Consider the following 14,992-nt stretch of genomic DNA (forward strand, 5'->3'; position numbering starts at 1 on the left):
CCCCATATTGAGCAGTACTCGCCAATCACTCTCGGCATGTACACTCGGGGTACGGCAGATGTGAGGACCTGGTTCATGGAGACCTAATACTTATTTGTCGCAACGTCCGATACAGGATGTCGGGGATGAAGGTCTGTGCTGGACCCAGTCCTGGGTTCGTCGAGAAGCGCCGCGTGTGTTGTGTAGATGATAGTCGCTGTCGCGTGCGATCATCGCTCGACTTGCTGATCCATCATATGGTACGCGGAAGCTACCGGAAGTGGAAGGTCGCTTCACCTACGCAGGTATGGCAAACAGGTAGATCCGCGTTGTAGCTTTCCTGCTTTGAAGAGCCTACAGTCGTAGTCATGTACTGGGCGGCAATCTGGTACTGCGAGATCAGAGTCATACGTCAAATTTGAGTCCTGCTGTCCGTAGCCACATCTGTCGCTTGCCTTCGGCTTCGCGAATGATCTCAGCAGAAAGTTGTAGGCTAGGTGCGAGGTGAGCGTATCGCTCCATTTCCAGAACAACGTTGTTGATGATATCGTCCATAGTCGCTGGTGGGGGAAGTAGCTGAGATAGCGAAGGAGTCATGGTGGCGCCCATGATGAGCAATGTCTGGGAGATGATGCTACAAAACTGTCAGCAAACGCAATGTTCGCAGCTGGTGAAACTTACGAGAGAGCGCCCTGGAACAGATAAGGCAGATGTCCAGCGTGGTGCGCAGTGATGTACTCCAATTGACGAACGCATGCCTCCAAGCACTTGTGGCAATTATCCTGCACACTCGAATCCATGGCCAAAGTCTCGTCCTGCAAGACCAAAAGCACGTAAGGGCGGAATATGATGGTACGACATGCGAAGTAGCGCAGTCTCAAAACGGTCTGAACCGGATTCTGCAAAGGCACTCTGTCGAGCGGGAACTGCATGGCTGGCGGTAGACCAGCATACCATTGGTTCAGTTGGTAGTCAAGTTCCACAACCAAAGGATCCAGTTGCGCGATGGATGTCGCAGCTGGGCCTTTGGAATAGGGTGTCGTTCGGATGTAGAGCATGGAGCTCACACGGTTGAGTAGTCTACGAAGGGCAATCTCTGCGAGAAAATACCACAGCTCATCTCGGCCGACTGCTTCTGTTCCTAGATCCTCAAATCCGGTCGGGAGTGCAAAGCCTTCCTCAAATTGAGCGAGGCCGGAATGGGGAAGATCGAGCTCTGCGAGTAGGTCGCTTTCGATCATCACAGCATTCCAGTACACTCTTCTGCCCAGCTCCTCTTCCGCTGGAGATACGCGACCAGGCGCGCTCAGAAGAAGCTGCAGTTTCATGCTGGCGCCTGATAACACGTTCCAAGCTTCGACTGGGCGTACAAGATACACCAAGTATGCTGCGGCGAGGATTTGACATTGTGCAGCTACCATGTTGTTTCTTGTCATGACGGTCGGCAGTAAGCTCCATGCTGCGGTGAAGTATGCCAATCCTGGGGGATCCTTTTCAGGGTTTTGCTGTGTGATACTGCCGGTGCTTGCAGCATGACCTAGCGCAAGAACGAGAAGAACTATGCAGCTCTCCGGCCCATCTCGGAAACCATGGCTGAGGGCGGTCTGGTAGTGGCTACTCCATGTGTACGGATTGACGACTGCATAGAATACATTCACTCTCTCGAAGTACGCCTGCACGTATGCGCCAGTATTCGAGAGATCCAATCCACGGCTCGTCCCAAGGCTTACTGACTCACGAGTCATCTCGAGCTGGAGAAGAAGCTTGGCGTCATATTGGCGAGACACAAGCTCTCTAATCATTGGAGATGACAGCAGATTGAGTGCCGCAGTATTGTGGGTTTTCGGCATGGTTGAGATGTTTGACGGGTGGTTGGTCCATGTTCCTATGCCGTTGATCGGCTGTACCATGCCGAGATGGGGTATATTGCCGGTGCTACGGGCGAGGAAATCTTCGCTGGTGGAATTGCTCGCGGCTGGCGAGTGCGATGATAATGAGAAGTTGCTAGTGAGGCCAGATTGTAAAAGACCCTCGATGCGGTTCAGATGCTCTAGGATCAGCTTGTCGCCTGCGTCCAGCTTGATGCCTGGCTCGCGGTATATGCACTCGGCATTCAGCTCTGTACACAATCTGCACTTTGGCCTGTTTCCGTCGCATCGACTTTTCCGCGACCGACATATCTCGCACTATTTGATGTCAGTTTTTGGAGCTGGATAAGTCGAAATAAGAGTGATGTACAGCGATCGTCGCACGCCGGCGCGGGTAGTCTATCGTGTCGGTACTTGGGCGCTTCTTTGTGCTCGGTCGGGGTTCGGTGCTCGTGCCGTTGGTACCATTGCTAGTAGGTGCGATTCCATTCGACGCGGGTGGGGTGTTGTCATTGGACATTTCCCGGTCTGTACCAGATGATTGAGACATGTTGCGGGGCCGCTTCTTGAAGGGATTACTCAAACCACCGTTTCCAGTGAACAGTCCATTCGGGGGGTCGAGCAGATGAGGAGACGTCAGGGCGGATTTGAGGATAAAGGTATTTGCGTCGGGCAGAGCGGAGAGATTGAGGCAGAAGGCGTCGCGTGGGAAGCCTCCATTAGTGGTCGCCGCTGACACGGGACTAACATCTGGAGAAGGAGTAATTCCAGCCATGATTGGTGGACGGTTAGACAGCGGCCGGGGCACGCTGCACAACTTCTGCGGCGTGCAGCCACGATATCGAGACAGAGTACTGGATTCCAAGGCGGCACAGGGTGTGAGACAGGCGTTGCTGATGAAAGCAGGACACAGCAATTCGGCGTGAAGATGAGACGGCAGGACGCACGACGATTATAACCACACCGAATCTCGCCTCATCCTTAGCTCCTACACCTACAGATGTCACGAAACGGGCTCTGCGAGATGAGCGAGGCGAATGCGGGGGTGACAAGGGCATCAAGCACTCCACATTTGCGCTCTGACAATAAAAAAATGGCGCCAGTGATCCTTCCAAGGTTCTCGCGTCGAGCCGTGGCCGGCACGGTGATGATGCTACCCACCCACGGCCGCAGCTTCGCCCGGTCGACGATAAATTGCCTGCAACATGCCGGACGTTTGTAGACACACGATCAGCGTAGTGGTGGTGGCAGCCTCAAACGAGTGGTGGCAGCCTGCTTACAGAAGGGTCTGCAGGAAGCACGGAGCATGCGAGGCATGCGGTGTGTCTGGAGAGGCCCGCGAAGCGAGATGCCTGCCCTCCAACTCTCCAGCGTGCTAACCGCGTACAATAGGCTAATACACCAGGAAAACGGCCGACCTAAGATCGTACTGCGCATGCTATTGCCTTGGCATGGTGGGTTCAGCATGACTGTGATCAGCGAACGGCGGCAGTGGACCTGCATCAACAGCATCGCCTGATCATTCGCGCTACGCCTTCACAAGTCCGCTGCATTTCCATATTGCTACCAAGCCACTCGAACTCCACTCGAAGACTTGCACCCCGTCTGATAGGCGCAAGCATGCTTCCATGCAGCAATTCATATTAAAACGCTGCCCAAGTGCAATTACCAGGTACATCCTGGCGTCTACCTAGGTACCTGTAGGAGCCGTAGAACAAGTGGACTCTTCCACACAACGGCTGGGGTCTCAGCCAGTGATGTTCGCTGCTGACTCCGGCACTGCGTCCTAGGATTCATTGACTTCGACTATGCGTGTGCCGGTGATCCAACACCGTGTACAGAACGCTCTTATCGACTGACTCAACGCTGAGTCGAAGCGGCATAACGACAGCCATAGTGCAGTTCCAGGACACGGACTCGTCTGTCTTCGTATAGCTTAGCCTAGGGGCCGAATGACCTGCGATGGCGCAATCAGTGAGGCAAAGCTTCTAGAAGACGAGGAAGAAGACATGTCTTGGACACATTGATCTGCGCTTCAAGCGGTTCAACCCCAGTCGTGCGCCACATGATGGGGTAGACGCTCGGTAAGTCGACATGACCAGGATGCTTTCTGCTCAATGGCGTAGCCTGGTGTCTATGTCTCAGGCTATGCCTTCTGCCTTCTGAGCGCAGGGTGAATAGCCGGTGGGTACCTGAATCTGACTACCGTTCGGTATCGTGGAGTCTGTTCAGGCGGTCGCGAGTGGTTCGGTCGGCAGGAAAATGCGTTCGCTGTCTTTGACAAGGCAGAAGATGCGATGCGTGACGCAGGAGTGGTCATGATCGGTGTTGCGTCAGGGTTAGGCTTATCGGCTCTTTGATGCAACGGCAGATATCAAGCCAACTCAGCAACGTCATGTACGCTCGTAGTATTCTATCTGAGCACAGTATTGCAAGGCTACCGATGCATTAAGTACTGCATCCTAGGGACGAAGCCGACTATTTTGGTTTTCTGAGGCAGGCACTTGGACACGTGAGCTGGGCCTAAGCAGAAGCCCTGGCTACTACTTCCAGTTTGAACGTGGAATATGACAATGAAGTCAATAGAGCGGAAAGTATTGAGTATTGAGACTCTCTGCCTCATGAGCTCGTCGATACTCGAACAGTCACTAAAAAGGACCACCATTCAGCTTTTGTGAATCCTCGCCTCGGCAGCCTTGGGAAATAGATGCAGTCGTTTGAGTGAGAATGTTATTTGGCTCACTAGACGCTCGAGAAGCAATACTTACAGCTAATTCAGAAGACTTCGATGGCGTTGTTGTCAGCGAGCAGGATTTTCGGTCGTCTTCATCCGAGTCGTTTTCGTGGGGTGGTCGCTTCCTGTTGCGCGGGTACAAACGCATCGTCATATCGAATAGGAAAGAGCGGTAAAGTCCAAAATTGGCAAACAAACAAACAAGACACTTCGAGAAGGACCTGCGGAGATTGCCGCCTGCTGGCATTCGACCGCATGCACAAGCAACCTACATTGACACACCTCGGTGGACCGCGCGATCGACTAAGTAACACAAAAGCCAATCTGCAAGGGTAGCTTCTTTGTACGACCCAAAGCATGAAGCCGGAAGCACTCGACGCTCTCACCACACAAACCATGAGGCCGAAAGCACTCGAAGCTGTTACAGCTCAAGCCACGGAGGAGAAGTCGCCAGCTAGGCAACGAGTATGTTTCTCTCAAGTTCACCCTATACCCAACACATACTGACGCCTGTAAGACCTCTTCCCACCAAGACCAAGATACCACGAAGTCCTCGTCCACATCCCCAAGATCAGCGTCGGATAGCAGCACGATCAGCACAGACGGCACCACCGAAGCCAGCCCGACCGCCACAACCATCGTCTCAGACGTCGTTGAAACCGTCAAAACCGCCGTCGATAGCGCTATCGCCTGGGCCGAACAAAAGGTTGATAAGCTGAGTGTTGAGCAAGACACTACGGGCCCGTATGCTTCGCCAGCCACCTGCATGCCATCAGACCTCGATGCCATTGCGAGCGGCATTCTTCCGGCTTTGCCAGCTGCAAGGCAGTATGATGGCGTTGTTGATGATGGAGTGAAGGAAGGAAAGGGCACTGAGAAGAGTACCAAGACTGGGAACGAAGAGGATGTAAGGAAGTGAGAGAAGTTGGGTGAAGGGGGATAGCACAGGTTGCAAGGCTTTGCAGATGACCCGAACGGCGGCCAATGATGAGGTGGATTCTGGAAGAAGGAGTGACATATGATACCCAAGCACAAATTCGAATGATGAGAGGGAGTGCGATGTACTCGCAACAGCCAATAGAGATAACACACAACATGCCACCATGAAGCAATTATCAAAGTGAACGAGGATGATTGCGATCGTGAGAAGCAGCCATTGAGGTGATTTCGAAGAGTCAAATTGTACCTACGTTCCTACGCGGTAGACTGTGTTGTTTTCTTTCTGATGAGGTAGCCACGCTTCATCTATCCCGTATCTGTGACTCTGACGTGTATCCGAGGCTTCATCTTTCCAAGCGCAATCCCGCTCATCGAGAATGATCTCCACTTCCACTGAACCCGTCTGGGACGACGATGGTCAGGACTGGATACTTTGCGATACAGATTGTGGGTGGTGCGGGCATTGCAGTGATGGAGTTGACTACTGAGTTATTGCGAGCAGACTTACTTGGGTAAGCTCAAAGGAGCCCTCTGTCTTGGGGTGCTACCGCCTGAAACTTGTGTTAGTGGAAGCCACCACCACAACGTGTGGAGTACTTGGTTCGAATCAGCCATGATCAACCCTTCCATTGGGGTAAGCTAGTCATGGATGACGGATCTCGTCTCTTTCGACAGCTTCGCCACCTGTTTGTCGCGCGTCAGAATTCTCACCGTTCTCTGAGACCTACAAAATTAGGAAGAGAAAAAAGGTTCTTGGTGGCGCCGCATGTAGATATATATGCAAAGTACAAGATATTCAAATGATAGTAATGGACCTACGTTCTCCAAACAGGGCCATCTTGCTAACCTCAATTGTCTTATGGTATCCCAATCTACATAGGCCTACTCGACTGTAGGTGCCTTGATTTCCTTCGATAGCCTCAAGGATCCAACAGTAGATCACGTTGAACTGCTCGTATTCATCTATTCCTGTCTCCAGTGATCTTCTCCAAAGGGCTTTCCGCAATTCGCCGCTCTCTTGAATACCTGGATGCCAACCATGGTCTACGCATGCTGGTAGACAGACCAAGAATTCTCGATCTGGCCTGTTGAAACCACGGAAGTCCGAGAAGAAATCTCGAATACTATGCGCGACAGGGAGGCCGTTGTCGACGAGAGCTAGCCGGGATTCTTCGTTCTCGACTCGCGTCACTTCCCAGATGACGCCAGACAAGCTCAACGATTGTCCCAGTTTGACTCTGTTTGGATGATCTTCGGAGGTTGTTGGGTCCGACACATCAAGAATATCGACCAGTGGAGACATGTGAATGCGAGCCGTGTAGGCGCCACCCATCAACAGAGGTGAGTAGGTCACACCACCATTGATCGAGGCCCATGACCATGACGGCACTCTAGCTGATCTAGTTGTGCATGTGCCAGCATCCCTTGCTGCACGCCATAGGAGACCGATGATCATATCGTGCCTCCACAACCCTGCGTGGTAGCTGTCATTTACTGCCCTTCCAAATTTCTTCGCAATGCCAGCTATTGCAGGTAGCCTATCTTCCTCGTATGTGAGATTTCGAGATGTAAACTCTTCTACTATTCGGTACCAGCAGGTATAGATGTCGACCATTGATTCTTTCGGTATGAGTGAAGTTATACCATGTACTACGCATTGGAGAAAACGATGACTGTCAAGCCATACATTTGGAGCGTGTGGTATTCCCAATGGGTACTTCTCATTGGTCGATAGTGTCGGGCAACGCCAGATGAGAAGGTCTTTCGAGAATATAATTGAGCGGCGAGACAAGATCTGCTCCTGGAGAACCCAGGCTCTCCGGGCTAAGACGTTTGACACGTCCCATTCAGCGTCTCCTGGTACACCCCACATTTCTTCTCTGTTCATCGGATATCGGAATAGGTAGCATTCCCGTCCGAATAGCACAGTTGGACAAGGCCAAAAGATCAGACCTAGGCGCTCTTTGAAACATCCTTGCGTGGAATCTGCTGCTGCTGCTGCGGAAATGTTCAAGATTGAATTTCCGTATACGGATCCCATGCGCGGTGCTTCCTTTGCCCAATCTTCTTGCGTTTCTTGCCCTTGGATGATACACAGGGAGTCGATCCAAATATATTCTATGCCCAACTCCCTGCAGATCTGAACAGCGTGCCGGAAAGTTTTTGGCAGTGTCTCATCTTCGATCCCTCGCCGCCGACAAGGAAGGGTCTGATCGGTCGTCGACAATGGTCGATTGTGGGGATCTCCCCAGCAGTGGCTTAGAGTAGCGTAGTAACCACTGCTTTCATTTCCAGACACTAGATAGCATCTACTAGATCCCTTCTGTCCTACTGCGATTACTCTGGTTGGTAAGGGCGGTGGATGAGAATCGGTCTGGGCACACGCTGGATGCGAAGATTTGCAGATTTCCAGCCAGGCCTTAATCCTGGACAAACTCGCCAATGAGCCGGTATTAGTGTCGCTCCCAGATGGAAGGCACTGTTCGGAAAGAACACGAAGACTGGCTGTTTCATTGATTAACGTGAAGGATGGGGGACAATGTGGGATTCAGGGATACTCACTATTCATAGCTTGACAGATCAGTCGCCCGCCCATGCCACACAGCAAGTCCCCACACAGTATGGTAATCTGTACCTCATCAAATACAAGACCTCTCTGTTCGTTTTCCATTCTCTTTCTCTGGAATTTGAGTCTGACGCCGTCATTCAATGAAGCCGAACCCAGGCCTGCCTTACCAACCCATTCATCGCCGTACTCTTTTTCCCACTGACATTTCTCCTCCCACGCTATCAACAGTAATCCGCAAAGATGGCAACCTTCACGTGCGCTCTTGAGCAATGCATTGAACGAGTGGTGATGCTGCACAATGACCTCACGGAAGTCGTTGATGCCTTCCCAGTGCCTACTGTTTAGGTGTCCGAGGCTCGTACAAGTTGAACAAAGTCTATCGTTTTCTGAGCGCTCGGGTATCCGAAGTTGACTAAGTCCGAAGCACGTCGGTTGAGCTTGGTCGCCACCAGGAGGACAAGCCCATTCTCTACCCGGCACTACTTCACACCGAAAAGAACCCATGGTTTTTAGGGCCGGATGTGTTGGAGTCGATTGTATCAGATCCATTAGATAGACCTATGACAATATCCACGTGAATAGAACCTTGGGTATCGGTGCTGTCGCACTTCATTGGGCCACAAAGATCATGCTGGCCAATCGATTGTTTCGATTCAGGAAAAACGAAGGAATTTGGTAAACGATGAGATGGAAGGTTGACTGTGGGTTGAAGGAATGGAATAATGGGGTAATGGAGTCATGAGCGGCTGTCGAGGCGCGGCTGGAGGAGGATATGAATGTGGGTGGGCTTAAGGTGATGGTTGGGGTTGCGGGGCAGTGCACATCTGCGAATCAGATACATCCAGCGTATTAGACGCAATGCAAGCCCTTTCCTAGTCGATGCGATGCTCTGGTTCGTGATCAACCTTGGAAGGCAGCTAGTGAGAAAGTCAGCGCAATCGTGAGCTGTAGTGATAGGTTCTGGCTCACAGCGAGGTCCAAGAATGAAACTTGCCCACCTGGGCAGATATCCCACCGGTCACGCGACAGATCTCGTCTAAAACGGTGATTCCGCATCATAGGCACTGCAAAAGAGATAAAGCATCCGTCCAATGAGTTGTCGCAACACCAGCGACCTGCCCGTCGAAGCCAGCCCTGTGCGCAGTGGCAGCCAACGTCTTCTTGAAAAGTCGCGTCGACAGCGACCTGCGTACACCAACCTCCCGGCGGACCCGCAAAAAGTGGGGAAACCGTTCCCAATCCACACTAACCTCGGTCCCAGCCAAAAGGATCACAACGACGCGATCGTGACATGCGCGTCTCTGCAAACGCCAAAGAACCGTCCTCTTTTCCTCCGTTTGCCAATTTGTAACCTCTCTCATACCCATCACCGGATTTAAGGCAATTCTGGAAGCAGCATCCGCCACCATGACGTCGATAACCTCGCAATCGCACCCCCTGCTGCAGGCTTCTTCAGCTGCGTACGCCATTTTGGCGATTGGACATACGGTAATAGATCATATAGTTCGATAGATGTGGCAGTGTGCTGACATGGTGTTGTAGCTGAAGGGTCTGGACCAGTTCAAACATCCGACGATGAACACACTGCCACTCATGCTACGCGGCGCGAGTAAGATCGGTTGGTACGAGGGCAGCGGGTTCTTCGTTATTATGAGTAAGTCTGCAGGCAAAGGTCGTTGTTGGATGTGTCGCGATTGACGTTACGATAGGCATCCTCAACTACAAGTGGTCGGTCACGGGTATCTACGATGTGTACGACAAGAGCATCGCGGGTGTCCTGACGACCTTGTTGGCAGCAGCGGGCGCGGCTTACTGGAAGAGCAATGATAGACCTACGGCTATCACGCTGGGTGTCGTTGCTATCCTGCAAGGACTTGGTGTGAGGAACGCATCGTACTCGCGCTTGACATAGATATAATGGCATGTGCACAGTAGATTCAAGATGTGTAGGAAAGACACGTTATTATTACTGCTAATTCAGGCCCACTACTTGAACCTGACATCGTGGAGTCATTATCATAGACCCGTGAATCGTTAATAAAAGACATTATGGGTATAGAACACCATGACAGCACGTGTCCAACTTTTGAACCATTAACCGTGAAGACAAGCAAAGCATTACCCGTACCGTGAACGCCGTCACCTTTCCCTGCGCCATTTCCATACGAATGCGTGCTTCTTTGGCACACCATTCTTATCCTTTTACTCTTGGGCCTCCTTGTTCTTCTGGATGCTGACGGGTACGGAGCGCTTAGCGCTGCTGAGCAGACGCTCGAGGCGAGCGACGTAGTAATCGGCGAAGCTCTTGCTGCCATCACGCTTCCACTCATCGTCGGCCAGCTGCTCGAGACGTAGGCATGTACGGTCGACCATGTCTTCGATTTCCTCAGCCCAGTTGCTCTTCTCAGTGACGCCATCGCTCTTCAAGCTAGCGCCGTCGCTGCCGCCAACGATGGTCTTAATCGATGCGGTGCTTGTCTTCATGAGTGTGGAGGGGAAGCAAGGTGCAACCGAGTTCGTAGGCAAGTCGTCGGAGGTGAAGGTTAGGTACTCTACGATGCGCGGGTTGACGGCAGGGGAACCTAAAGCGATAGGAACTGAGCCCTCAGTCACATCGATGGGGTCAAGGGTCTTACGAGCTTGTCCTGGGTCTTCCTTGTCCCTACCGCCGTCGCTCAACACCTCGGATATGCTCGCAATATCGACTTCTTCGTCCTCGTTGATGGATGCCTCTGGTGAGTAGTTGCTGGAGCCCACATCTCCCTCGCGGTGACGAAGCTTGCGGTCATTGATCTTCAGCTGCGCGAGTCTATCGCCAACCACACTGAAGCCGCGACCGCGTGTCACAGGGAAGCGATATGAAACCGACGGAGCTGGAGAACCGATGATGGGTGTGTTGATGGGTGGCGATGGGTAGGCGGCCTCCAGGGCGGCCTCGTTGAGCGACTCTTGGATAGGGCCTAGAATCCTGGCGACGGCAGTATAGTCCATCTCCGGAGGAGGGTCGACGGGCTCGTAGGGACTGCCTACAGACTCAGTGGCTGGTGTAGGGTTCGGCACCGACGGGCCATCGGACTGAGAGTCCAGCGAAGTGACCTTGGTCGTAGTGGTAGTGGTGGAAGCCATGATGCTGTTGGAGTTGAGAGCTGGCTTGCGAGTATTCCTGGCTATTTGACCTCGTTAGTATTGCTGAGATATTCCAGCGCTGTGATAGGCCGAGCCAGGTGAAGCAGACTTCTGGTCGCGGACGGTGATGGAGTCGGCGGGAGTGCAGGTTAGCTTACTTGTATCAGCTACTGGCGCCGGGTTATTATAGTGACGCGGTTGATGTTCTGTGATGCAGGAGGTCGAGCGTGAATTTAGTCGCTGGTAGTTGTCCGGTCTGAGTGTGGGGAGTGCGGATGGTGATTGTGGAGAAGGTGCGTGCGCCTGCCCAAGTTCAAGAGCGTCCACGGGTGGAAGCAACGAACGCGTCACGGGCAAACACAGCATCGGAGGTAGCCGCAGGGCCTGGACCTCTGTACGAAAAAGATGCTGGGGGTGCAAACGGTTTGTGGGGTGAAATGCGCAATTCAAAGTGATGTGCTGAAAGTTGACTGCATTTGCGCTTCACCTACACCCTCCGCGGTATATGTTCCAGACCAGCAACACGTATTGAGCCCATACCGCGCTGTCGGATCGCTTCAATTTCGCCCGATGGCGTCCTGAACACGGAAGTGCTGGAGGGCAGATCGTGAAGTGCGATGCCAGACGTGCCCGCCGGCCCACTGTTCGGCTCATCTAAGCCCTCGTTGGTCCTCTCCGTCTCCTTCTTTGCAGCGTACCACGAGGGGAGATTGTAATACGCTCCGCACAGGAAGATGCCGATCCACAGCACCAGTTCGGAGCCGTAAACGACCAGACCCAAGACGTCAAGCTTAGGTTGGAAGACGACTGACACCAAGGAGAAGAGATCTCCCAGGGCATCGATACCGACAAAGATGAAGGATATGCCACGAACGGTCCGGTGAACGTAGACATCCACGTAATGTCTCAGGACACCAGCAGCAAGCAGAGCGGCTGAAGCAACAGCCATGAGGATACTGGGCCAATGCAGTCCCTCTGACTTGGCATGCTGAATGGCGAAGATGAGACCAGCTTGAATACCGCCCATGAGGCACGCCACAGGGACCACAACTGCGAGCGAGCGAAGAACCGACCAACTCTTTGGAATGTTAGCTGTCGTATTCACACTCGAGCCGTTGATGAAACCACTTACCTTCTCATAGTAATAACACTGGATCCACGTCACCAGGCTCAGTACGGTAAGAATCTGAGGCTGTATGCGCAGAGCAATGTTGTAGTCTTCAGCAATGTTATAAACGCCCAAAGGAACCCCAGCCCATGCCCACAGCATCATCATGGTCGGCTGGAGTCCAGTAGCATTGTGCCTGCGATAGTTGATGACGATTTGTGGGATAAGCTAGACCACACTCTTAGCTGTGCTCCTCGATAATGGTTGTTGGAGACGTAGGTACCTGAATGGACCAACACACCTTTTCTGGTCAGCACGGTTACGTTCGAGATCATGAAGAATACGTACTGCTCCCAGCGTTCCTAGTACATTCGCAGCCACCGGTACATCCATGATCAGACAGTGATAGCCGGGATGTGGAGGATGCGTTTGTAATGTTCAAATGCGTATCGTCTGCACGCTCCCGAGGTCCACTGCGCGTCCACAACCTCCCTCTTATCTACGCGCCAAGAGCAATTCGAAAGCAACAACATGTCTGCAATCGCGCTACGAAGTCACGGATGCACGAGAATTACGAACTCCGATGCCGACGCATAACCCGCAGATGTACCACCGTCAACGGCGAAGGCGCGATGACGCACGACATGGTTGACCCTGGAACGCGTGCATACCGCCGAGGTCCGATCATGGAAGAGCTTAGAAATCACCAGTTGCTCGCCGCGACATATCGCAACCACCACAAGGTCTTCAAGGCAATAGAAGATGGCGCAAGAACCAAATGAGAAGGATGAAGGTCAGGATATCGCGGGAAGGCCTGGGTACAAGAAGCTGGCGAATGGCATTATACTCGGTCCTGATGGAAAGCCGTAAGTCCCGTCAACACTCGAACGCGCCGGGAAACATATGCGCTGGACGTGAATCAACTTCACAAGCAAGATGCATACTAACGCGTGTGTTTGTACTACAGATGCCGAGCCTGCAACGACCTAACCTCCCTCATGGCCATGTCAGGCAAAATGCCCAAAAAGCGCACACCGGCCGCCGCTCCCACCACGACTGCGCCATCCCTCCCCGCCGACTGCCCACCCGACGTCGAAGCCCTCGGCCGCTCCTCATGGACCCTCCTCCACTCCATAACCGGCGCATACCCCACGAACCCCTCTCCCCAACTGCAATCCGAGACCAAATCCTTCCTCACCACCTTTGGCAAATTATACCCATGCTGGGTGTGCGCCGAAGACTTCCAGAAGTGGATGCAGAAGAACACACCGAGAGTCAGCTCGAGGAGTGAATTTGGGGAGTGGATGTGTGAGGCGCATAATGCTGTGAATGAGAAGCTGGGGAAGGAGCAGTTTGATTGTAAGAAGTGGGAGGAGAGGTGGAGGACGGGGTGGAAGGATGGGAGGTGTGATTTCTAGGGTCGGGAATGAGGGAATGAGGGGCATGAATGGTGTATGATTATGTGTACATGAAGATACTGGACGGGCGATTTGTTGCATAGCGAAGGACACCACTCTGTACGAATACGAACTAGATATCGGCATTGGGCGGCGTTAAGAAACACAACATCTCATCCACTGCAAACACAACTCAAAGACTGAAACAACCGACACGACATTCCTCTGCGATCCCACTTCGTGGCTTTCAATGCGACATCTGCTGCCCCTCATCTCCAACACTGGTCCGCTACCAGTCCATTCGGTCTCGACCGCACCAAGCGTACTTAGATAACACCACTCTGGTACAGGATCAGACTATGAAGTCACAACATGTAATACAGCACAGCACACGCGACCATCTGCATCTCATACACACCACTACTTCCGCCGAATCCCCGTACACATCTCTACCAATGCCTCCACCAGCCCTCAACCCCAGCAAAACCACTCAACAACCCCAACATGTCGGTCGCCGCCATGGCCGGTGGTGCAATAGCAAGTAAACACAAATCCGACTCCGCATCTTCTCCCGCCAACTCCTCCACAAACATCGATCGCAACTCCGCCATCGCCCTCTCCATACTCCTCTTCCTCATACTCGTAGCTATAGCATGGTACCTCCGCCTCCACTTCGCACAAAGACGACAAGCCGATCTAGAGCGCCAGTCACAAACGCAATTGGGCAGTGGAAACTTTGAGGTCAACCCAGTAACGGGAAGAGTGGCGTGGAGCCGGCAGTGTAGTTCATGTGGGCATGGTAGCCAAGATACGAGGAGGAGTAGAGCCGCGAGTTTTTGGAAGCTGAAATCCGTGGTAGTGAGGAAAGATTCTGTTGCTGGGTCTTCATCCTCGTCGACCAGTGCCCCGACACCAACCTCCCTGTATAACAGCGGAGATGTTGAGAAGAGGAAATGGCCCGGACTAGCTCAGTGGCGGGCGCACGACTCGCGGTCTACAACACTAGGCCCCAATGCTTTTGCTATATACGAAAATACGCTGCCATTGACATCAACGGAGCGTCCTTCACGCACACACTCCCGGCGTCAATCTCTCAGAGGCTCTTTCGATCCACTTCCACTGCACAACCCCATCTACCCCGTTCCAGCACGTCGGCGCAGTTCCTCGCTCTCACATGATGCATACGATAAGCGGTGGTGGAACGAAGTTGCTCGAAGGGGCTCAACGACGAGTCCGACGCGGCGGTCGTCTGTGTTGGACGCTGTGTCGGAG

The 14,992-nt window shown here is 52.8% G+C and overlaps 5 protein-coding genes across 5 annotated transcripts; 2 read left to right on the top strand and 3 right to left on the bottom strand.

Annotated features, from left to right (window-relative positions):
• Positions 1–384: 384 nt before the first annotated feature.
• On the bottom strand, positions 385–2,622 carry J4E84_008564 (uncharacterized protein; the record flags this gene model as incomplete). Its single annotated transcript, XM_049391135.1, has 3 exons — positions 385–613; positions 661–2,165; positions 2,218–2,622. The coding sequence occupies 3 exons, from the start codon at positions 2,620–2,622 to the stop codon at positions 385–387; spliced, it is 2,139 nt and encodes a 712-aa protein (XP_049241167.1).
• A 7,042-nt stretch (positions 2,623–9,664) lies between these two features.
• J4E84_008565 (uncharacterized protein) lies at positions 9,665–10,001 on the top strand (the record flags this gene model as incomplete). Its single annotated transcript, XM_049391136.1, has 2 exons — positions 9,665–9,743; positions 9,799–10,001. The coding sequence occupies 2 exons, from the start codon at positions 9,665–9,667 to the stop codon at positions 9,999–10,001; spliced, it is 282 nt and encodes a 93-aa protein (XP_049241168.1).
• Positions 10,002–10,291: 290 nt separating this feature from the next.
• On the bottom strand, positions 10,292–11,215 carry J4E84_008566 (uncharacterized protein; the record flags this gene model as incomplete). Its single annotated transcript, XM_049391137.1, has 1 exon — positions 10,292–11,215. The coding sequence occupies one exon, from the start codon at positions 11,213–11,215 to the stop codon at positions 10,292–10,294; it is 924 nt and encodes a 307-aa protein (XP_049241169.1).
• Positions 11,216–11,702: 487 nt separating this feature from the next.
• J4E84_008567 (uncharacterized protein) lies at positions 11,703–12,716 on the bottom strand (the record flags this gene model as incomplete). The annotated part of the gene is made up of 4 exons (XM_049391138.1): positions 11,703–12,293; positions 12,348–12,551; positions 12,607–12,624; positions 12,672–12,716. The coding sequence occupies 4 exons, from the start codon at positions 12,714–12,716 to the stop codon at positions 11,703–11,705; spliced, it is 858 nt and encodes a 285-aa protein (XP_049241170.1).
• Positions 12,717–13,085: 369 nt separating this feature from the next.
• Positions 13,086–13,741, top strand: J4E84_008568 (uncharacterized protein; the record flags this gene model as incomplete). Its single annotated transcript, XM_049391139.1, has 2 exons — positions 13,086–13,189; positions 13,291–13,741. 2 exons carry the CDS (start codon positions 13,086–13,088, stop codon positions 13,739–13,741), a joined length of 555 nt encoding a protein of 184 aa, XP_049241171.1.
• Between the last annotated feature and the right edge of the window lie 1,251 nt (positions 13,742–14,992).

This window comes from Alternaria hordeiaustralica (genome assembly GCF_023758085.1).
Source record: "Alternaria hordeiaustralica strain BMP 2776 chromosome Unknown scaffold_22, whole genome shotgun sequence".
Taxonomy (NCBI): Eukaryota; Fungi; Ascomycota; class Dothideomycetes; order Pleosporales; family Pleosporaceae; genus Alternaria; species Alternaria hordeiaustralica.